The 24,557-nt window shown below is 38.8% G+C and overlaps 1 protein-coding gene across 1 annotated transcript; it reads right to left on the bottom strand.

Annotated features, from left to right (window-relative positions):
- khsrp (KH-type splicing regulatory protein) lies at window positions 1-18,797 on the bottom strand. Its single transcript, XM_062033580.1, has 18 exons — window positions 18,759-18,797; window positions 16,444-16,546; window positions 16,306-16,359; window positions 16,184-16,220; window positions 16,045-16,103; window positions 15,886-15,957; window positions 15,734-15,791; window positions 11,430-11,577; window positions 10,856-10,954; window positions 10,628-10,771; window positions 8,450-8,552; window positions 8,193-8,317; window positions 6,160-6,450; window positions 5,983-6,092; window positions 5,819-5,907; window positions 5,516-5,716; window positions 1,960-2,150; window positions 1-1,827 (listed from the first exon to the last, which is right to left on the bottom strand). Exons 1-18 carry the CDS (start codon window positions 18,795-18,797, stop codon window positions 1,819-1,821), a joined length of 1,932 nt encoding a protein of 643 aa, XP_061889564.1. The 3' UTR covers window positions 1-1,818.
- Between the last annotated feature and the right edge of the window lie 5,760 nt (window positions 18,798-24,557).

A 24,557-nucleotide genomic window follows, 5' to 3' on the forward strand; every position in this document is an offset into this window, starting at 1 on the left:
AATGCATATGTTCCTTTTTGACTGTACTTGAATGTATAATTGACTGTATTTATATTATTCACATGTGAATAATGCTGTATAATAGACTATATTATTCACATGTAAAAAATACCTAAGTGTTTGTTTATTGTGAGCTAACAGTGGTGCTGAATTTCCCCCAGGAATCAATAAAGTACTTTCTATTCTATTATTTAGCTGGAAGTGTGTGATTGGTTTTAGGAACGTGTCTTGACATGTTTTGACAACGTGAAAGTCTGATAAAAATGTGACTAGACTTACTGCCTTCTGTCTTTCCTTTCTGCTGAGCTTTTATTCCATCTTACTAGACCAGTTACAGTAACAATCAACATTATGTTATCAATGCAGTAAACTGTAACCTACACGAAGAAGTGAAGCTCCACCCCTCTGAATGCAAGGCATTTTGCTCTAAGGAGTATGGCTCACGGACATCATGGATGAAATAGTCTTGTCAAGAGGACCAGTTGCCATGGCTTTGGGCTTTCCAAAATATACCATTTCCTTTGTCCATTTCTGCTTGCTATTTTGCCCCCGCTTGTGGCTCAACAGTAACTGAACGCATACATTTTCCAACACTACGGAATGGGCAGAGGGGTCAAACAGGACGCACGAGTGTTAATCGTGCGACAAAAAAAATTGTGAAGTGTGAATTATATTTATATAGCGCTTTTCTCTAGTGACTCAAAGCGCTTTGCATAGTGAAACCCATTATCTAAGTTACATTTAGGTCAGTGTGGGTGGCACTGGGAGCAGGTGGGTGAAGTGTCTTGGCCAAGGACACAACAGCTTTGACTAGGATGGCAGAAGCGGGGATTGAACCTGGAACCCTCAAGTCGCTGGTGCAGCCACCCTACCTACCGAGCTACGCCGCCCCTGTGCTTTTAAAGGAAATTTTATTTAATGCGTTAACTTTTAATCTGTATTAACTTTATAATGCAGAGAAACATTTGTGATTAAAGAGGTAATTAGATCTGAATGTTTTATTTTAAGTATTTAAAAACAAGCTGTAAAAAACAACAAAATACAATGACAGAGCCTATCGGAACAGAAAAAAATATTGTCCATCAATTACGTTGTAGAAATAAGCAGAGGGCAGACAAACCCACACATACATGCACACACAACCAGCCAACATATGAGATGCCATATTACAGCAAACTTGCACACATTCTCCTGTTCAGTAGCATTATTGCTTACAGAGTACAGACACACACACAATCCCCTTCTGAAAAACTTTTGTTTTTTTTGTTTGATTTTTACAGTGAATCAAATAAAAATTAAGAAATGCATGGTCAATTACAACTGCAATTTCAACACTGATACTTATTTTAAATGAGGTTTAAAAAGTACCAAAAGTAAGAAAAATGTTGCCATCAAAGCAGAATTTTAACATAAAATATACTGCAAAGTGATACCATTAACCAGAATGTGAAACTTGAAATTTATAATTGTGAATTCTCTGCAGTAAAGAGACATATTTTACAATATTTTGAAAAGGTAAATTAGACTTATTATTACACAGTGTGGGTGAGTTGACGAGCAGACAGATTCTATCAACATTATTTAGTGCCTTGTTGCAATGCATGAGAAAAAGTTTCCCCCTTGTTCTGTTCGAGGGAGTGGGGTGGGGGATAGTAGCTCAGACAACTAGCAAGTTTTGAATTAAAAAAAAAGGAAAAAAAAAGAAAAAAAAAAGGGAAATTGTGAAATCAGGGTCTTAAATTGTTGAAGCCAAAATGGAAATCTCTATAAGCAGAAGTCCCAGGAGCCAACAAAACCATCCACACGGTCATGACATCTTTACTGGGCCTGAAATGAGAAATCACATATGCCATGCGATTGGTTGAGTGAGGTATTCTAGTGATGACTGACTACAGTTGTTCATTTACATCATATAAAAGAGACCCTTCGGTCATTCTTGAGAAATTAAAAAAAATGTACCTGCTGCCCTTGCTGTGGAGCAGCTGGTTGCCCGGGTGCCTGCCCTCCCTGCCCATAGTAAGCAGCCTGCTGTCTGTAGTACTCTGCCCAGGCCGCACTGTAATCCTGCTGGCCTCCAGGTGCTGCTCCTCCAGCTGCTGCAGGAGCAGCCGCTGTTCCTGGAGCAGCTGCTGCCCCTCCTGCAGGCTGAACTGAAAAAACAAAAACACCAAGTACAATTACATCCTGTGTTTCATTTGTTAAAATACTACTGTCATTATGCTGAAATACTACAGCCTCACTTGTACTACACTGAATTTACTAAGTACCAGAAGTTCTTACAGACTGGAACCATTGATGCAAAAAAAAAAAAAAAAAAAAAAAAAAGATTTAAAAGCTAAAAGCTCCCTATATCCACTAAAATGATCCGTAACATGTTCACATTTCTTATGTTAATGAATGATTATATACACATCTTACACTGAGGGATAAATTGTTAACATGCATACCATAGGCCTGGGCCGATAAATTTTGCTTGACGACATATTGACCTTCAAGTTGTCAATAAACTATGTTATTGCCATTATTTTTATGAGACCAAATTAAACATTGATGTAATGATAATACTTAATATTGCATGTGTATCCTTTAAAATGCAATAAACTTGTATTTCTCGTGAATTTTAACATTGTAATTGGAATGAAAACATTTCAATCTCTAAGTTAAATAAAACAAACAAACAAAATATACTTTGCCTGTAAGTAAAATTTTGCCCTTGAATAAAAAATATTTTAAAAACATTAAGGAGGGGTTGGGGGGCCCTCAAATATACACAACTATAACAATAAATAAAACAGCTAAATAAAGTATTGACAAACAATGTTGCACATGTAGGCAGAGGTGGAGTTGTGCATTAATTAATTGACAATCAAGTTAGGGCCTTCTTAAACAAAAGTGCAAAGTAACAATATAAACACTACAGTATAAACAGGTCATATGCAAAACAAAATGAAGTTTGGCAGATTCCGAGTGAGGAACACTGATATGACAGCAAATAAGTTGGTAGAGTAGCCGTGCCAGCAATAGGAGGGTTGCTGGTTACTGGGGTTCAATCCCCACCTTCTACCATCCTAGTCACATCCGTTGTGTCCTTGGGCAAGACACTTCACCCTTGCTCCTGATGGTTAGCTGGTTAGCGCCTTGCATGGCAGCTCCCACCATCAGTGTGTGAATGTGTGTGTGAATGGGTGAATGTGGAAATACTGTCAAAGCGCTTTGAGTACCTTGAAGGTAGAAAAGCGCTATACAAGTATAACCCATTTATAGTTTATATATTGATGATGAAATCTTAACATTGCAACACATGCCAATACGGCCGGGTTAACTTATAAAGTGCAATTTTAAATTTCCCGCGAAACTTCCGCTTGAAAACGTCGCGGTATGATGACGTATGCACGTGACGTCACGAGGTCAAGGGAAGTGTTTGGACCCATACAAATACCTCTGTTTTCTTCGACAAAATTCCACAGTATTCTGGACATCTGTGTTGGTGAATCTTTTGCAATTTGTTTAATGGACAATGGAGACTGCAAATAAGAAAGTTGTAGGTGCGATCGGTGTATTAGCGGCTGGCTGTAGCAACACCAACACCAGGAGGTTGTGTTGTGTTTTGAGCAGGATAACAGACGCACTACGGTGAGTACAGCTTTGGCTTCCAAACATTTGATCGCTTGCCCGTATGTGCGTGTCGATATGTGCATGTCACGTACGTAACTTTGGGGAAATATATGTTTCTTGCCGACTCTGATGGCGGCCGGGGTGTCGTCAAAAGCGTACAACGCCCGCTGCCGCATCTAAGTTAGCTTCTATTTTTTTAGCTTCGCCAAGCTGAAAATTATTAACCGTGTATTTACATGTTCATGGTTTAATAGTATTGTTGATCTTCTGTCTATCCTTCCAGTCAGGGTTTTTTATTTTATTTAGTTTTTATCTGCATTTGAGACTGATGCTATCACGTTAGCACCGTAGCTAAGTTAGCTTCTATTTTTTTTTAGCTTCGCCAAGCTGAAAATTATTAACCGTGTATTTACATGTTCATGGTTTAATAGTATTGTTGATCTTCTGTCTATCCTTCCAGTCACGGTTTTTTTTTATTTAGTTTCTATCTGCATTTGAGACTGATGCTATCACATTAGCTCCGTAGCTAAGTTAGCTTCTATTTTTTTTTAGCTTCGCCAAGCTGAAAATTATTAACCGTGTATTTACATGTTCATGGTTTAATAGTATTGTTGATCTTCTGTCTATCCTTCCAGTCAGGGTTTTTTTAAATTTTGTTTCTATCTGCATTTGAGCCTGCTATCACATTAGCTCTGTAGCTAAGTTAGCTTCTATTTTTTTTAGCTTCGCCAAGCTGAAAATTATTAACCGTGTATTTACATGTTCAGTCACTGTGAATGTCCATTTCGCGTTCTCGACTCATTTTCAAGAGGATATAGTATCTGAGGTGGTTTAAAATACAAATCCGTGATCCACAATAGAAAAAGGAGAGAGTGTGGAATCCAATGAGCCAGCTTGTACCTAAGTTACGGTCAGAGCGAAAAAACATACACCCCGCACTACACTGTAGTCCTTCACTCTAAAGTTCTTCATCCACGAATCTTTCATCTTTTCGCTCAAATTAATGGGGTAATCGTCGCTTTCTCGGTCCGAATGTCTCTCGCTCCATTGTAAACAAAGCGGAATTGTGAGGAATCCTTTGTCTTGTGACGTCACGCTACTTCCGGTAGGGGCAAGGGGTGTTTTTATCAGATACCAAAAGTTGCGATGTTTATCGTCGTTCTATACTAAATCCTTTCAGCAAAAATATGGCAATATCGCGAAATGATCAAGTATGACACATAGAATGGATCTGCTATTCCCGTTTAAATAAAAAAATGTCATTTCAGTAGGCCTTTAAATGCTAGTTTTATAACAGTATTAAATGTCAGCATGTCTTTGGTGATGTATTTATCCTCACTTTGAGCACACACTCTTTTGCATCGTTTTGTTTAGACTGACCTGGCTTGTTCACCGAACACAAAGTGAGTGTGGACTGTCGGGTCAATGTGTTTCAAGTGGGCATGCAGGTTTGTTTTAGTCGCACACATCCGGCAAACTGGTTTCTCTGTGTTGATAGGCTCATCTTATTCCAAAGGTTTAAACTGAAATATTCCCACACTGGGTGGAATTCGGTTTTGTGTTCATTTTGTCCATGTTAGCTGCTATATGCCAACTAGGTGCACTGTGTGATGCTAGCGGTCCATCGACCCCGCGGCACTACACTAAGAGTTAAAGACACTTAACGAGGATAAGATTATTCACCCCCTTCATTTCTTTTTGCTATGGTACAAATGTGCAAAGTCGCTAAAAGTGCCGAAAAGCCTGAATGCTCTTAAAGCACGCACATGGCGATTTATCAACGATGGAAATCTTTCCGACTTTAATTTTCATTTATTGTCGGTTAACTGACTTAATATTAGCCCAGGCCGAGCATACCAAATAAATTCTTATAGGACTGAAAACTAATAAGGCTGCTTACCCATGCCCATCTTCTTGTAGTACTCCTCCCAAGCCTTTGTGTAGTCTGGCTGGCCACCAGCAGTCTGTGGTGCTTGGTTCTGGTCCCCTGGTGGTCCAGGATCTCCTGGGGTCTGGGCTGGCATGGCACCGCCTGGCTGCTGACCATAGTACTGTGCATAATAGGCTGCCCAAGCGGCATTCGGATCTGCTGGTGCCTTATCTGGTGGCAGGAGGGATGGGAAGAATCAATACTCTACATCTAAAAGTTTGACATTAAGGAATTTAAATGAATTAATGATATGTTTGAAAAAAGGGTGCTCACTAGGGTCCTGTGGCCCAGGGGCCTGCCATTGCTGGAAGTTGTTCCCCCAGCCCTGAGGATGGTACTGTGGACCACCGGGTGCACCACTACTGTAAAGAGGGAGGACAACTTAGTTAATTAGGGATAACATTTCAGAAAATTCCCATATTTAGGTGTGTTCATACTGGGGTGCTCCACCAGGGGTTCCTGCATTATATGGGTTGGGGTTATAGGGGTCCATTGAACCACCGGGACCTCCTGGACCAGGACCACCACCCACAGGACACAACTGCACCTAAAAAACATTTTAAAAGGTGAGCCCATGTAGTCATTACATTGTTAGTTGCAGTCCATAACTGTACCTCAATCTTCTCTTCTATTAGCTGCTTTGCATAGTCTATCTGTTGAGGGGTTCCACTGATGGTGAACAGTTTGAAGCTTGGATCACCATCTGGTGGTGGCTGACGTAGCATCTCAACAAATGCACCAGTCTGTTGGTTAATGGATTTGACGTTTTCTCCTCCTCTGCCAATCACAAGTCCACATTTGTGAGCAGGAATGGAGAAGGTCATCTCTTCACCCGAGGGACCCCAGTTGCCCTGGCTTCTACCCCGTCCTCGTCCTCCAGGTGGCATCCCTGAACCAGCGGGGCCCTGCGAAACAAAGTCTCTTGTAAGATTGTATGGTATACCAGTACTAATAAAGTAGCGTGGTACTAATGAATTCAAAACGGTACTATACTGCCATACAGAGCAGAGGAGCATGCTAAGTGTGTCAGAGCGCACACACTCACAGAGCGCACAAGAAGAAACAGTGAGGAGAGGAAAAATGGCAAATAAAGACAATCCTACTGGTTGATTTAGAGGTTGCGTGAAGTATAAGATGAGGTATTTGGGTTTTAAAACTATCGATAAAGAGGACGCTTTAAACACAGAAGTGCCGCGTTGCAAGCGCTGCTTTAAAACATGCCTCGCCATGTCTGTTGAATGTCCAACCTGAAACTAACTTCGCCTCGGTGTGCCCAAAGGTGGCATGATCAATGTGTTACCACCTATGCTTCAAATTAAGCCAGTGGTTCTTAACCTGGGTTCGATCGAACCCTAGGGGTTCGGTGAGTCGGGCTCAGGGGTTCAGCGGAGGTCAAGACATACCCGACTCATCGTGTAAATAAAAACGTCTCCCTATCGGCGTATTACGCATACGGCAACAGCAGAAGTCACACTGATTTGCAGGTGTGTAATTTGTTGTGAGTTTATACACTATGTTGGTTTTGTTCTTTGAACAAGGTGATGTTCATGCACGGTTAATTTTGTGCACCAGTAAAAAAACATGGTAACACTTTAGTATGGGGAACATATTCACCATTAATTAGTTGCTTATTAACATGCAAATTAGTAACATATTGGCTCTTAACTAGTCATTATTAAGTACTTATTATTGCCTTATTCGGCATGACCTTATTATATCCCTAACCCTCTAACCCTGGCCCTAACCCTAACCAAATAACTCTAAATCAAGTCTTTGTTACTTTGAATATGTTCCCCACACTAAAGTGTTACCAAAAACATATAACTGTCTTGAATTTGAAAAAAAACATTTTATTTTTCACTAAAGAAGGGTTCGGTGAATGCGCATATGAAACTGGTGGGGTTCGGTACCTCCAACAAGGTTAAGAACCACTGAACTAAGCTAAACAATTAAATAAGCAGTAAGATTGACAGCTAATAAAGTTAACTAGCTCCTCTGTTGTGCACATACAGAAACATAGATGCACATACACCTGTTTGGCTTGATGCCAAATACAGTATTAGCGATGTCCAAACTGCCAATGCACGCAAGTAAAATGACTGAATTTCGTACCAAATTGCTACAATTTGTGTTTTATCTTTAACAATGTGTTTTACCTGCTACAAGTTTTATCTATGTACTTTTAACTATAGTATTGCTTTTAGTGTTTACAAATGATTTTATATTTCTTAAAGCATAGACATATTGCAGTAGTAAGTGGCAACCATAAATCATAATGTCAATAACACGTTATATTTTATTCTAACCTAATCCTACATTATGGCAAGCAAAATGTAATACATGAAATTGTTCTTTGAGTGCAACAAAAAAGCCCAGTGTGTTTACTGCCTTTACATTTTAATTGTATTCGTCTTAAATTGTTCTTTGAGTGCAATAAGAACCATATGTTTAACGCATTTTAAGATTTTCTGTCAAAATGAAGCCAAAAATGAATTTTTTTTGTGGTGCCCTTTAGTTTAAGTATCAACATACATTTTGGTACTGGTACCAAAATATAGGTATCGGTACAACCCTAGTCTCTTGTCAAAATGCTCAGCAGCAAAAGACAGTTTAAAAAATGGGTCGTCTCTGCCCATTGCCTACTTACCCCCTGGCCTCCCTCATCTCGGTTACGAATACTCTGAAGCAGATCTGTGATGATGGAGGCTGCATGTTGACACTGGTCAGGAGGACCCGAAATATGAGCAATTTTTTCAGGAGCAGTGCCATCATCTGAAAAGTAAAGTCAGTTTAAAATAAGTTTAACGGGTGAGGGATTCTAAAAGACAAGAGAATGCGAGAGGCAGTGGAATGACCACCAATTTGATTTTAAAAGCAAAACATACAATTTCGAAAGGCACTCACCTGGTTTAAACTGTATTTTAACTCCAGCATCACTCTGGATCTTTTTAATCATCTCCCCGCTTCGTCCAATTACGACACCCACTGCATGGCGAGGAACAGCTATCTGTAAAAACCCAACACACAATAGACATGACGAAACACACTTTTGCAATTGTGAGATTCAAGTTCATTTTTAAGATTACCATTATTCAAACAAATATAAAAATGAATTATTTTGTTAGCGTGATACTGTCCATTTCCAGCACTTTCAAGTCAGTCAATCAAACCTGGACTCAATCAGAATACTCAATATAATGTCCTCTAAAGTAATTCTTGAACCTTTACAAAACTACTTACTGAAATTTAACCCCATAAAAAAAGAGACAAGCCTCTGTGTGCGGGCGCTTCAAGAGAGAGCTTTAGATGTCGATTTGGCGTGTTAATTTTGATAGATTGTTGATTGACTACCTCTCAGTCATCCTCTTAACATACAGACAAGAGCTATATTTTATACTTTAGACCAGTGGTCCCCAACCACCGGGCCACGGCCCGGTACCGGTCCGCGGACCGATTGGTACCGGGCCGCACAAGAAATTTAAAAAAAAAATATATATATATATTTTTTTTAACGAAATCAACATAAAAAACACAATATATACATTATATATCAATATAGATCAATACAGTCTGCAGGGATACAGTCCGTAAGCACACATGATTGTATTTATTTATGTAAAAAGTAAAAAAAAAAAAAATTAAAAAAAAAAAAAGTTTTTTAAAACAAACCCTTTAACGTTTTATATACACACTAAGTATTAGAGATGGGACTTCTTGGGCACCTCACGATTTTGATGCATTTTTAATTTATGTATATTGATTCAGTTTTTCATTTAACTAATTAAGCGTTCATCGCTTGCAACTTTAAAAAACAGTGTATTTGTAATAGAAATGTGTGCAAAACTGGAACATAAGTGCCCTAAAATAAAGGAGCTAGTCGAATCTCTTGGTGAGTCAGTCAGCCAAATTTTAGAACTGTCTGCATTACTTTATTTACAGTAAATAAATAGATTTTTTGATGTTTACTAATCGATTTTATAATCATTTATGTCCGAATTGCGATGCATCTAAAAATTGATTATTTTCCCCACCTCTAGTAAGTATATATGTACCGTATTTTTCGGACTATAAGTGGAAGTTTTTTTTCATAGTTTGGCCAGGGGTGCGACTTATGTGTGAAATTATTAACACATTACCGTAAAATATCAAATAATATTATTTAGCTCATTCACGTAAGAGACTAGACGTATAAGATTTCATCGGATTTAGCGATTAAGAGTGACAGATTGTTTGGTAAACGTATAGCATGTTCTATATGTTATAGTTATTTAAATGAGTCTTACCATAATATGTTACGTTAACATACCAGGCACGTTCTCAGTTGGTTATTTATGAGTCATATAACGTACACTTATTCAGCCTGTTGTTCACTATTCTTTACTTATTTTAAATTGCCTTTCAAACGTCTATTCTTGGTGTTGGGTTTTATCAAATAAATTTCCCAAAAAAATGCGACTTATACTCTAGTGCGACTTAAATGTTTTTTTCCTTCTTTATTGTGCATTTTCGGCTGGTGCGACATACTCCGGCGCGATTTATGCTCCGAATTATACGGTAATGTTGGTTGGTTGGTTTATAATCACAACATTCTACTATACAAGCGAGAGGCACAATTTATAATCTAGAATCAACTTATACAGAGTCAATGCAGCAGCTCACCGACTCAGTATGTCAGTAGCTGCATAAGCTACTGTGACCACGGCGCCACTAAACGTAGTTCCTCAGCTTATAATAACAATATCGCTAATACTTAGTTAATATTCAGGTGACAAAATGTAAATGGGGTATTGATGGCTGTTTTTAGAAGGCTTTACAGGCACAATCGATGACTCCATTAGATTCACTGTTAGCTACCTCTAATTGCCGTATATTACCAAGTCTGTAAAGTTAACTGAAAAGTGACATTACTGTAATCTCCTCAGTGTAGTTGTAGAAGTGTGTGAGCTATATAACTGGAAGAACGGAGGACAGTGCAGCGTTGCGCGCACACACACACACACACAAGCAACCGTCTCTCTCTTGCTGACCGGGAGTTTGACAAATATGTTGTACTGCCTAAGAAAATCCATAAATCTCACTTACATCAATGCCCCCTCCGCCTCCGCCTCCACCTCCGCCTCCGCCTCCACCTCCACCTCCGCCCATTCTTGAGCCATATTCGCTCCTTTCTCCGAAACCGGCGTGATCCCGCTCCCGGAGAATCTCATTGACCATCTCCTTAGCTTGCTGAAAAACAAAAAAACAACCAACAACCAGATGAGGGGAAAATAAAAAAAGGAGATAATGTTTTTCTAGGGCTCTTTTAAGTACCTGCACTTTGAAAGGGTCTCCAATGATGCGCAGAGGTTTATCCACGTTTGGTGGCTGGGATCCATCTTGAATGAGGATCATTTTAACTCCAGCTCGTTCCTTTAATGTTTCACAAAAGAGAGAGAGAGACGAACAGGTAAATAAATGACTGAAGCAAGGAACCCCAAAAGTCAAATTCTTCTAATCCTCCAAATCAAAAATCAACCAAAACAATTTCGAAAATTATACTAGTTTCAAGTTACGCTGAGTATATGAATATATTTTAATTTTATATTAATAACTTGCCGTAATTCTATACCTGTCCGACCGTAAAAATATTACTTTAACATTTTATTTAATGTTAAAATGATTAAAACTTAATTGTATAGTTTTAGTTAATCAAGTTTTATAACGGTGACAGTTTCATCGTGGAACAAATCAATTTATTTTATTTCCTTTGGGTACAAAAAATGGTTCCAAATCCCAACAATAGTTTCCAAAAATGAATGATGCTCAAACTTAGAGGTAGCATTGCATATTCATAACCAATCCATTCTTTACACTCTCCAAACATAACCAGACTTCACAGTCTAACCTGTAGCTGCTTGATGGTTTCGCCTCCTTTGCCTATAATGAGGCCAGCTTTGCCCGCAGGGATGATCATCTCTTGCATGGAACCGGACTGCCCGTTGGACGAATCGGGGCCCCTTGTCACAATGTCATCTATGAGTGCCTTGGCTCTCCTGGAAGCAGATAAAGTGTTCGTTCACATGATAAACCTTAAAAAATAGGAAGCTCATCATTTTTCTTAAAACATTTTTTTTTTTAACATACAATAAAATTACCCTGTCACAAAAATGTATAATACTTATAGCAGGCCAGGTTGGTGACGTCAAAGAAAGCGCTACATGAAAACCTTTTGTTTCCAATAATCTGTAATTTTGGGGTTTTAGTATATTACGAATAGGGATGCACCAAAAAAATGTGATTCACATCCAAATCGCGATTTTTATGCATCCTTATTCTTAATGACTCAATATTCAAAAATCGATTACCCATCCAGCCTTTCGGGGTCGCGGGGGCTGCTGGAGCCTATCTCAGCTGCATTCGGGCGAAAGGCGGGGTACACCCTGGACAAGTCGCCACCTCATCGCAGGGCCAACACAGATTGACAGACAACATTCACACTCACACGCTAGAGTTAATTTAGTGTTGCCAATCAACCAAGCCCCAATGTCACAGGGGATAGTGTGTGTGCCTCACAGTAACAAGGTCCTGGGTTCAATTCCCAGCCTTGGGGTCTTTATGTGTGGAGTGTACATGTTTTCCCCATGACTGCCTGGCTTCCTCCCACCTCCAAAAACATGCACCTGGGGATAGGTTGATTGTCAACACTAAATTGGCCCTAGTGTCTGAATGTTGTCTGTGTTGGCCGTGCGATGAGGTGGCAACTTGTCCAGGGTGTACACTGCCTTCTGCTCTAATGCAGCCGGGATAGGCTCGAGCCCCCCACGACCCCAAGACTGACAAACGGTAGATTTAGGTCATCTCCATGCAAACAGAAGAAGCTTTTCTAACATGTAACCGGCTTTGAAAGAGTTTAATTATAATTATCTTTATTATACCAAACAAAACACGGCAAGAATCGGCTTTAATTGAGAATCGTGTTTAATCGAAACTAGATTCTAAACCAAATGGTCAGCCCATGAATCAGAAAGATTCACACGACAAGTAATGACGTATTAGTGCTGGGAATCTCAGGGTAACAATATATGGCGCTCAGTTACAATATGTCGTTATGGTGATACTGAGATGTGTGGGTAAAACAAAATGTTTGTATTTTGCAGCATCATTTAAGCAAAGTACAAAATGTAATAGTGCAAACACCGATGACACAACTGCGTGGGTTCCCTCCGGGTACTCCGGCTTCCTCCCACTCCAAGACACCTGGGGATAGGTTGATTGGCAACACCAAATTGGCCCTTGTGTGTGAATGGGAGCGTGAATGTTGTCTGTCTATCTGTGTTGGCCATGCAATGAGGTAACGCCTTGTCCAGGGTGTACTCCGCCTTCCGCCAGAGTGCAGCTGGGCTAGGCTCCAGCACCCCGAGAGGGACAAGCGGTAGAAAACGGATGGATGTTTTTAAGGTGTCTGGCAAAATGTTTTCCAAGTCATTTAGAAAAAATATTTATGTCTCTTAAGTAGAATCTATTACCGGTAAGTAGAAACACAATATTAAGCATTTCCATGTTTTTATAATAAATGAATGCAGTCTACTCTAAATTCATGACGGTAGTGTAACAGTTTGAATATTTCTTGACCTGTCAATGTTGGCGCAAGGATGACGTCGAATGTGATGCGAGTGAAATAAACTGAGTCAGCATGCTCGCTTCAAAAGACTAGAAGTCCCTACACCTCGAACGCGACAGTAGGAGCAGGTCAAACCATTGCTCATTTAACCTGGAGAGATTTGCTTGCACTTATTTTTTTACATTGTTATATTTGTATTATTTCTATGTTGAAAAACAACAACATTAGCAAGTATACTGTATCTGCTGCTAGTTCAACCTAAAGAGATGTTGGTCGCATTTTATTTTTGGTATTATTATTGTATTATTTTTATGTTGAAAAACAAAAGCAGAAGTAGCAGGTACAATTGTTTTAAAATGTTGGTTACTATACTTTAATTGAAAATGTCTTTAATGTTGAAAATGAGAACAGAAAAAATTTCCTCTTGTTAATTCAACAAGTGTTGGTTGCATTTTATTCAAATTAGATGTGAATGCATTGCCCATTAATTGTTGTTTACTTGCTTGTAAAAGTTACTAAATCGATTTAAATTCACTGAGTCTTTTCGGAACGTATTGTCATCCATAAACTAATATCGCCCCCGAATCGTATCGGCAATCTCAAATTAGGATTTGAATCGCTGAAACAAATGCTTACACCCCCTTTCTACATTTATGTTTTAACAAAAGTATAAGTTAATTATTTTCTTCCACTTTATAGTCCTGTGAGAGTTATACTACGTCGGCAATGCCCACGAGTGAGCAAAGCATTTGTTGGGATCTTGTCTCCCATTACTGTGATCCGACTCACTAAGGAGGAGGGATGTAACGATAAACGGTATTGACGATAACCGCGGTATAACATTTAGTATTACTGTTTTAACTTAAAATGATCGCAAAACTTGATAAACCCACAGACAGACTAGTGTTCGCTTGCTAGCTTAAATGCTAACATGAATACAAGATAGATTAACATCTTTTCCCATTAAGAAACGACATACCCCAATCTAAACTTATAAACACATTTCTGTCTGAGTAACTAACTACCGGTAAGCTATTTAACTGTGCACAGTGAACCTACAAGCTGTGCTCTTAGCCCAGAGTGGTTGATCTATACTCGGAGGAATAGGACACAAAGGTGTTTTTACTGTGCATTCGAGGACCACTGAACAAAGTAGGACACCACAAAGCCCGCCAGAACACTTAAGTAAATTATAAAAAACACAACATGCAAAATAGTGGGCCTATTAGTTTTTGTTATTTGAAAATAATATCCAAAGATGTCAGCGTGTAAGCCATTTTTGAGCACATTAAACAATACCACAATATTAATAACCGTGATCATTTTTGGCCAGAATAACCGTGGTATGAAATGTTTATATCGAAAATCGCTATACAAGTATAACCCATTTATCATTTATTTATTTATTTATTTATATCGTTACATCCCTAATGAGAAATTAATGTTTATAGCGAAAAAATGGCGAGAGGTATTGATAATCGTATTGTAACATTGAATATGGATATATTATAATTACATATAAAAGTAGTCATAAGTAGAATAAGGGGGGAACATGTAGCTGCTCTGTCCCCATACTCATGCATATACCAAGACTAAACCCTAAAAATATACTCTTTGCTTTCAAATATTTCCTTTTTGCAAACCTTAAAACTTCCTTGTCAATAACTGAACAGACAAAAAGACACCATTCAATCAGTTATCAACTGTGTTGTGAAAAGAGTCTCTGTCTACGGTGGATCAGCAACTTCAGTTTTCAGACAATATGGTACAAAACTAAATAAAATAACAGAATCTCACTAATGTCCACTTGATGCATTGATTATATAATGAATATGCGGATGCAGTCTCTCTTTCAAGTATCTCACATTATTGGACACTCTTAGATCTATCCTACAAGACGGCCACCACTGTAATGTGCTGCCTAATAGTTGTTTCCTGCATTTAACCAAGAAAAGCACAGTCTGCCAAGCCAAATTAATCGTGTGTTAAACATACTTGGCCAATGCAACTAAATCTGATGTAGATAGCTATTGTAATCATTTGACCTAAATCATAATACTTTTAAGCTGTTGTATGTTATTAATGAGTGGCTGCTTATATGGCGCTTGCCTTCAAACAAGCTGCAATACGCCTCTCCTTTCTTTCCTGGTGATAATTATATATGTTTTAAAGTGAAGTTTAACTTCTGATTTAATTGTTAAGTAAGTTCTGTGATGTTACAATTTTTGGTTGCAAAAAAATTTACTTGGGCCAGTGACATACATCACCTCTATTTGGCCTTTGTATTCATAATCCCAAATTTGGGATTTGACTTTACCCACAGAGAACATGTGACACAGCGTGAGACGAGGCAATTAGAAGGAAAGTTAACAGGAAAGCGTTACCTTGACACATACTGCAAATACAAAAAAATTTGTTGAGATTCAATTAGCTTCTAGGAGAACCCCTTTCGGGTAGGAAAGGGGTTCTCCTAGAAACTCATTAAATTATTTATTTAATCAGAACAGCAGACTAATGACATTTAACATGAATGAAAAAAGCTCACAGACTACGCTTTCATTTTGTTTTAAATATGAAACTGAACTTACTGTATGGCTTCGGCTGAACCTGTCAAAGAAACATTTCGTTCCGTAGTACCAGCGCTGTCTGTGGAAACATTTATGAAGAACCAGGGTTAACTGAGATCCTTGCATAACTAATTTACTTCAAAAGGTAAATGTTAGGCTGCCATCAGACTCACCATGTGCAATCTGGACCTTACAGCCAGAGTCCTGCTGTATTTTGTTGATCTGTTCACCCCCTCTACCGATGACTTAACAGGAAAGAAGACCAATATATTTTGGGGTTTAACAATTGCAGGACAGCATTGAGGATATGGGCTTTAAATAAGTGTACTTACTGAGACCAACCATGGCGTCAGGCACTCTGCACTCTTCTGTCATTGTGGAGGACCTGATGCTGCAGATAAGTACACAATGCATTCCATCACTTTTGTGGCAGAAGACTAAAAAACTTTAATATGAAAAATAACCTCATACCTTTGCTGAGACAGGGCAGCCAGTTGCGCTCCGATGGCTGCAAGAAAAGGAGACATTTTTGAGTGGCTGGAAAGCGAGATAATCCAGCGTTTGTGAGGAATCAAAGTGCATATTTAACGTACACAAAGAAGAATCTCTTTCAATCTGTGACGCTACCTTCTTGGCATCAGGTTCGTCTAAATAAAAGGAAAAGGTAAGCCTTCTAATGATAATGGCAGTTTTAGGCAAAGAGAAAGGGACAGTGTGAGCTTCATTCCAACCTGCTTCTTCGAGCGATCGTTTCTGTGTGGAAAACGGGTACCCCTCCGCTCCTCCATTGTTGCCTGCCAGATGAGCAGTCTCACCGCTGATTTTAGCTGCGATCTAGAAAGACATAGAAGACAAGCTTGATTGATGATCCATTTAGACCAGGTTTCGGACAAAAGGGTTTAAAAAGGCGGAGTGCAGCAATCATGCACAGTTGCACTATGTAATGACATTAGCAAATTTGGGATGTTTGGGACAACTTAACTAAAGAACAGGAATTATGATTTAAATGATGAAGCAAGCTTGAGTCTGGGAAATGATAAAATTATATAGAATAGATTAATGGAACCCATGTTTTAGTACACCACCCCCTTTTTGCATGATTAAGTTTTCAATAAAAAATTCTGTCAGGTATCATGGGCCTAAATAGGGTTTGATACCTTCACCCGATACGGTACCAATTCCTGGAACCTGGAAAACAAATACTGGTACTAAACGGTAACAATTTTCGGTACTTTTGTGTGTGTTCGAGTGGTAATTGTAGGTGTTCAAAGGGGAACTGCATTTTTTTTGGAATTCTGCATATCGTTGACAATCTTTATGAAAGACATGACGGATGGATTTTTTAAATGCATTCTAACTTGTAAATAAATGCAATCAAATGTCCGCTTACAATGGAGCCTATTGGAGCTGTTCAATTCTGCCTAGAGAGACCCTAAAAAAAACCCAAACACCTCCATTAGGGTTTTATATACATGATGTAAGTATAGATAATGTTCAGTATTTTGATAATTTTAAGCAAATAGGTTTTATGTGTGTTTTATGTTGCACGATTGCACCAAGAAAAATTCCTAGTTTGTGAACCCGTTCTCAAACAATGGCAATAAAACTATTCTGATTCTGATTACGGTAATTTAAAAAACGAATCACAATGATTGCTTTTTTTCTCTTATAGTCACCGATTACTTCTCACTTTATGAGAGCCAACTAACAAAACAACACTTACTGTATAACACCTGCTGTCTTTAAGAGGCCGACTGCTTAGATGTTTATATATTCCCATTTGGGTAAAGAATGTCTCATAATCCTCGTGAGGAAACTGGGTGGAGGAGGGGTGGGGCGGAACACCTACTCGCACTTCTTCTGTGCAGGTGAGATGCATGATTTATGATCTAGAATAAACTTACACGGAGCTAGGGAGTGAGGAAGCCGCTGATCAGTCAATGAAGCGAACATAGTATCATTGTGTGATCACGGCGGCGCTCTAAAAAGTTAATCTGCGTTAGTGTTTATAATATTATTATCACGAATACTTGGTTAATATTCAAGTCACGAAATGTAAATATAGTATTGTTGCCGCTTTTTGAATGGTCATTTATCAGATTTTATGAGCGGAATAGAGGAGCTCCCACTGGTTCTGCTGTAAGCTGACTTTTATTTACATTTATTTAATATTTAGAATGCATTAAAAAAATCGGTAACCACAAATTCTGAATCGAATTTGTGGTTACCGATACCATTCAGGGACGATTACTTTTTTAAAAGCATGGAACAATCTGCCTCTGCACATTAGGGCTGCTTAAACGGAGCATTTTTAAACCCTGCTAAAAACTAATTTATTCTGTCAAACATTCCGCAAATAACCTTGATTTTATATTGTTTTTACTTCAACAGTTTCAAAACAAAAATGTTTTCTTAGTTTATTCTATTATTCACTGTTTTGTTGCTTTTATTGTCTTCTGTGCCCTGTGCAGCACTTCGGTCAACTTAAGTTGTTTTAATGTGCTATACAAATAAAGCTTGACTTGACTTTTAAAATGATACGATCTGAAATGGTTCAGTGAGTTGAAAACGTTTCAGTAACTTTTTAGCAAAAAAACTCAACCAGTGTGACTGTGAAATAAATACTGGATACTGCAGGTGAAGTTTCCTATTTTCCTGTTATTTCTTGTATAGTAATCAGATATAAATGAATTATGTTAGTGCCGTTTTTGATGGAATTTCTAATAGACTCAATGTGTAGAATTCTATATTTGATTAATTCTTAAAATGTTGGCTATTTAGACGATTGTATGTTTAATCTTGTGATACCGCCGCATTGGTGCTTGTCAGTCTGTTTCTGTGTGTTTGTGTGTGCACGCACGCGCGGTTCGCGTTTGTTAAAGTGCCTTTTTTCAGAATTGCAAATTGACGCCGCTTTAAAACGTAATTGAATTGATGTAGACACAGTTTATAGCTTGCTGACATTGGCTAAAATGATAGTTATTTTTCACACAACTTTGTTTCTGTCTTGTTAGCTAGCTAACAAGGTAGAAGCAAACACTCTTACCGAGGTTGAGACCGCATCCTCCCTCCAAATGTCCGGCATTATAGCTCTGCTTTAAATGCTCGCGTATCACCGATGTATTGCCATAAAAACAAGGTCCGCTTTGCAAAACGGGCAAGGTATTCATGTTTTCATTACGTTGAAACTGCCAGTCTTGTACTTATTACACACTGATTGTAACGTACACCATAGTTGTAGTTTTGATTACCAAATTTAGAGACAATAAAATCGCAATGTAAAATCACTGACGCTAACTGGTTGAACTTATTCATGCATATACTGTATATACACAGTATACAGCGTTACCCAATGTAAATTGGCATTGACCTAGCTTGAAAGGTAGAGTTTAACTTTCGAGCGCTTTCTATCAAGCATGTTTGCTTTGTTGGAACGAAGAATTGCAACATTACCTAATGGCAGTCCACTATGAATACGCCTGTTTGCCTATCAAATGCTTAAGGAACCGAACGTGATGTCATGTGCAACCAATGTATCAAAATATGGTATCGTTTGATTTTAGTACTGAATTTGGTACAAAGTCCAGCACATAAAGTAGCCTTTTTCTTCGTGTATCATTCCGCTAAATCGAGCACCCAAACAAAGAATCCCACATGTTGGTGATGGTGACTAATAGGGATGGGCTATATGGCCTAAAATGTATGTCACGGTTTGGTATGTAAATAATAAAACCATTTCAAAATGGGCCACAAAGGCTCCTAAAATGGCTGCTGACGTACGTAGTAACATATTACATAATTTCCGGTTGTATTATTTTCTGAAAATTATTATTAATCTACTTGTTGATTTACTGCTAATTCTTTCTGCTGTAACATGGTTCTGTCTACACTTATGTTATAACGTAATAAACATCTATTCTTCTGTTTGGGTACTTTACATTAGTTGTGAGTGTTACTACAAATTTGAGTATCGATTCAATACCACGTAGTTACGGGAGCAGTATTGTATCATACCAATGCTGATAATGGAATGGAAACTAAACATTTTCAAAGTCATTGAGTGATTCATATTTTGATCACCATTATTGCTCTAACCACTGTGGTATCGATTTGATACAATACAACTTGGTAATATCATTGTTGATATTCAAGAGCTCTAGCTTGCGGTTAGCTTATCCTCCTATAATGAGTAGTGTAGCATGTTTAGCTACCTATAATAAATAGTGTAGCATGTTTAGCTAGTCCTTTTCTTCCATGGATGATACGAGGGACGTACAAACCCCGTTTCCATATGAGTTGGGAAATTTTGTTAAACGTAAATATAAATGGAATACAATGATTCGCAAATCATTTTCAACCCATATTCAATTGAATGCACTACAAAGACAAGATATTTGATGTTCAAACTCATAAACTTTATTTTTTTTTGCAAATAATAATTAACTTAGAATTTCATGGCTGCAACACGTGCCAAAGTAGTTGGGAAAGGGCATGTTCACCACTGTGTTACATGGCCTTTCCTTTTAACAACACTCAGTAAACATTTGGGAACTGAGGAGACATTTTTTAAGCTTCTCATGATGTACAGTTTAAGTTGTTCAACAGTCCGGGGGTCTCCGTTGTGGTATTTTAGGCTTCATAATGCGCCACACATTTTCAATGGGAGACAGGTCTGGACTACAGGCAGGCCAGTCTAGTACCCGCACTCTTTTACTATGAAGCCACGTTGATGTAACACGTGGCTTGGCGTTGTCTTGCTGAAATAAGCAGGGGCGTCCATGGTAACGTTGCTTGGATGGCAACATATGTTGCTCCAAAACCTGTATGTACCTTTCAGCATTAATGGCGCCTTCACAGATGTGTAAGTTACCCATGTCTTGGGCACTAATACACCCCCATACCATCACAGATGCTGGCTTTTCAACTTTGCGCCTATAACAATCCGGATGGTTCTTTTCCTCTTTGGTCCGGAGGACACGACGTCCAGTTTCCAAAAACAATTTGAAATGTGGACTCGTCAGACCACAGAACACTTTTCCACTTTGTATCAGTCCATCTTAGATGAGCTCAGGCCCAGCGAAGCCGACGGCGTTTCTGGGTGTTGTTGATAAACGGTTTTCGCCTTGCATAGGAGAGTTTTAACTTACACTTACAGATGTAGCGACCAACTGTAACACTTCAGAAACCCACTGACAGTGGGTTTCTGAAGTGTTCCTGAGCCCATGTGGTGATATCCTCTACACACTGATGTCGCTTGTTGATGCAGTACAGCCTGAGGGATCGAAGGTCACGGGCTTAGCTGCTTACGTGCAGTGATTTCTCCAGATTCTCTGAACCCTTTGATGATATTACGGAGCGTAGATGGTAAAATCCCTAAATTCCTTGCAATAGCTGATTGAGAAAGGTTTTTCTTAAAACTGTTCAACAATTTGCTCATGAATTTGTTGACAAAGTGGTGACCCTCGCCCCATCCTTGTTTGTGAATGACTGAGCATTTCATGGTATCTACTTTTATACCCAATCATGGCACCCACCTGTTCCCAATTTGCCTGTTCTCTTGTGGGATGTTCCAAATAAGTGTTTGATGAGCATTCCTCAACTTTATCAGTATTAATTGCCACCTTTCCCAACTTCTTTGTCACGTGTTGCTGGCATCAAATTCTAAAGTTAATGATTATTTGGAAAAAAAAAAAGAAAAAAAGATCAGTTTGAACATCAAATATGTTGTCTTTGTAGCATATTCAACTGAATATGGGTTGAAAATTATTTGCAAATCATTGTATTCCGTTTATATTTACATCTAACACAATTTCCCAACTCATATGGAAACGGGGTTTGTAATTTGCCACCATTGAGGCAAGGACTGTTGACTTAGAAGTGGCTTTACACTGTGGATGAACATTAGCCGTCAGCAAGGATGCTATATTGCGTTGAGGACGCCTTCCTTTGCTTGTTGCTGTCGAATTTGCTACAATGTGTCATTAATATGCAGTATCACGATACAACGATAGTATTAAAAGCTCAATGGTTGGCCAAATTTATATAATTTATATTGTATACTGCACAACACTAGTGACTCAATCCAAATAACCCACATGGGCACCAAAGAAAGATGCAAGTGTCAGCACTTTGATTAAAGGCCTACTGAAACCCACTACTACCAACCACGCAGTCTGATAGTTTATATATCAATGATGAAATCTTAACATTGCAACACATGCCAATACGGCCGGGTTAACTTATAAAGTGCAATTTTAAAATTCCCGCCACACTTCCGGTTGAAAAACTCCTTTGGATATGATTTATGCGCGTGACGTCACAAAAGCAACGGAAGTGGTTGGACCCCATCGGACCCGATAGAAAAGCCTCTTGTTTTCTTCGACAAAATTCCACAGTATTCTGGACATCTGTGTTGGTGAATCTTTTGCAATTTGTTTAATGAACAATGGAGACTGCAAAGAAGAACGTTGTAGGTGGGATCGATCGGTGTCTTAGCGGCTAAGTACAATACTGTAATATCTGTGATATCTGCATTAGTGTACTGTGTCTTTAAGGGTTTGGGGAACGCGCATGCGCGAGTGAGTTGGCGGAGAACTTCAGTGTGTGTGAGCGTGACTTTTGGCTAACAGCAGCTCGTGTATGTGTGTGCGTTACTTTTTGAACTACAACCAGTAACCGCTTGTTAATAAAGCGATTGAGCAATTTGTTTAATGGACAATGGAGACTGCAAATAAGAAAGTTGTAGGTGCGATCGGTGGAGCGGCGGACTACAGCAACACCAACACCAGGAAGTTGTGTTGTGTTTTGAGCAGGATAACAGACGCACTACGGTGAGTCTAGCTTTGGATTCCAAACATTTGATCGCTTGCCCCTACGTGCGTGTTGATATGTGCATGTGACGTACGTAACTTTGGGGAAATATGTTTCTTGCCGACTCTGATGGCGGCCGGGGTGTAGTCAAAAGCGTACAACGCCCGCCGCCGCATCTAAGTTAGCTACGCAGCTAGGTTAGCTTCTGTTTTTTTAGCTTCGCCAAGCGGAATATTATTAATCGTGTATTTACATGTTCATGGTTTAATAGTATTATTGATCTTCTGTCTATCCATCCAGTCAGGGTTTTTTTAATTTAGTTTCTATCTGCATTTGAGACTGCTATGCTATCGCGTTGGCTACGCAGCTAGGTTAGCTTCTGTTTTTTTAGCTTCGCCAAGCGGAATATTATTAATCGTGTATTTACATGTTCATGGTTTAATAGTATTATTGATTTTCTGTCTATCCATCCAGTCAGGGTTTTTTATTTATTTAGTTTCTATCTGCATTTGAGACTGCTATGCTATTGCGTTGGCTACGCAGCTAGGTTAGCTTCTGTTTTTTTTAGCTTCGCCAAGCGGAATATTATTAATCGTGTATTTACATGTTCATGGTTTAATAGTATTATTGATCTTCTGTCTATCCATCCAGTCAGGGTTTTTTTTATTTAGTTTCTATCTGCATTTGAGACTGCTATGCTATCGCGTTGGCTACGCAGCTAGGTTAGCTTCTGTTTTTTTAGCTTCGCCAAGCGGAATATTATTAATCGTGTATTTACATGTTCATGGTTTAATAGTATTATTGATCTTCTGTCTATCCATCCAGTCAGGTTTTTTTTTAATTTAGTTTCTATCTGCATTTGAGACTGCTGATTTCACGTTGGCTACGTAGCTAGGTTAGCTTCTATTTTTTTTAGCTTCGCAAAGCTGAATTATTAATCGTGTATTTACATGTTCAGTCACTGTGAATGTTCATTTCGCGTTCTCGACTCTCATTTTCAAGAGGATATAGTATCTGAGATGGTTTAAAATACAAATCTGTGATACACAATAGAAAAAGGAGAGTGTGGAATCCAATGAGCCAGCTTGTACCTAAGTTACGGTCAGAGCGAAAAAAGATACGTCCATCACTGCCTCTCAAGTCCTTCACTGTAACGTTCTTCATCTACGAATCTTTCATCCTCGCTCAAATTAATGGGGTAATCGTCACTTTCTCGGCCCGAATCTCTCTCGCTCCATTGTAAACAATGGGGAATTGTGAGCAGTACTACCGCTTGTGACGTCACGCTACTTCCGGTACAGGCAAGGCTTTTTTTTATCAGCGAGCAAAAGTTGCGAACTTTATCGTCGATTTTCTCTACTAAATCCTTTCAGCAAAAATATGGCAATATCGCGAAATGATCAAGTATGACACATAGAATGGATCTGCTATTCCCGTTTAAATAAAAAAATGTCATTTCAGTAGGCCTTTAAGACAATAAGAAACACTATTGAATTAAAAAAATAACGTGCAAAGTTCAAAGGTGGCGTCCGCTGGCCTATCCCTCCCTTTCCACTCATCGTCTTTAAACAAAAGGACAACGGATGAAAATTAGCTATTGTGCTAACTCCGGCTTATTTACATTGTTGCTCTATGTTGACGAATATGCATTGCCCTAATTCAAATAAATAAATAAATAAAAGGTAAAAGTGGTATTAAATGTTTACGTATTTCACATTGTTTCCTGCATGCATAACAATAATTCTCTATAAAATGTGTTGTGTGGTAATGTGTTTGGGTGTCTGGAAGGTATCAACTGAGTTCACTTTTTTTTTAATGGGAAAAGTACACAGTATATTGGAAATATAGACGGACAAAACCGCCCAGCCTTTGGCTATCAGGAGACATAACTAGCGATAGTGCCATAGAAAAACACTTGATATTAAAGATTAAGATTAAAGTACCAATGATTGTCACACACACACTAGATGTGGTGAAATTTGTCCTCTGCATTTGTCCCATCCCCTTGGGGAGCAGTGGGCAGCAGCGGCGCCGC

The sequence above is a fragment of the Entelurus aequoreus genome, linkage group LG22 (genome assembly GCF_033978785.1).
Source record: "Entelurus aequoreus isolate RoL-2023_Sb linkage group LG22, RoL_Eaeq_v1.1, whole genome shotgun sequence".
Taxonomy (NCBI): domain Eukaryota; kingdom Metazoa; phylum Chordata; class Actinopteri; order Syngnathiformes; family Syngnathidae; genus Entelurus; species Entelurus aequoreus.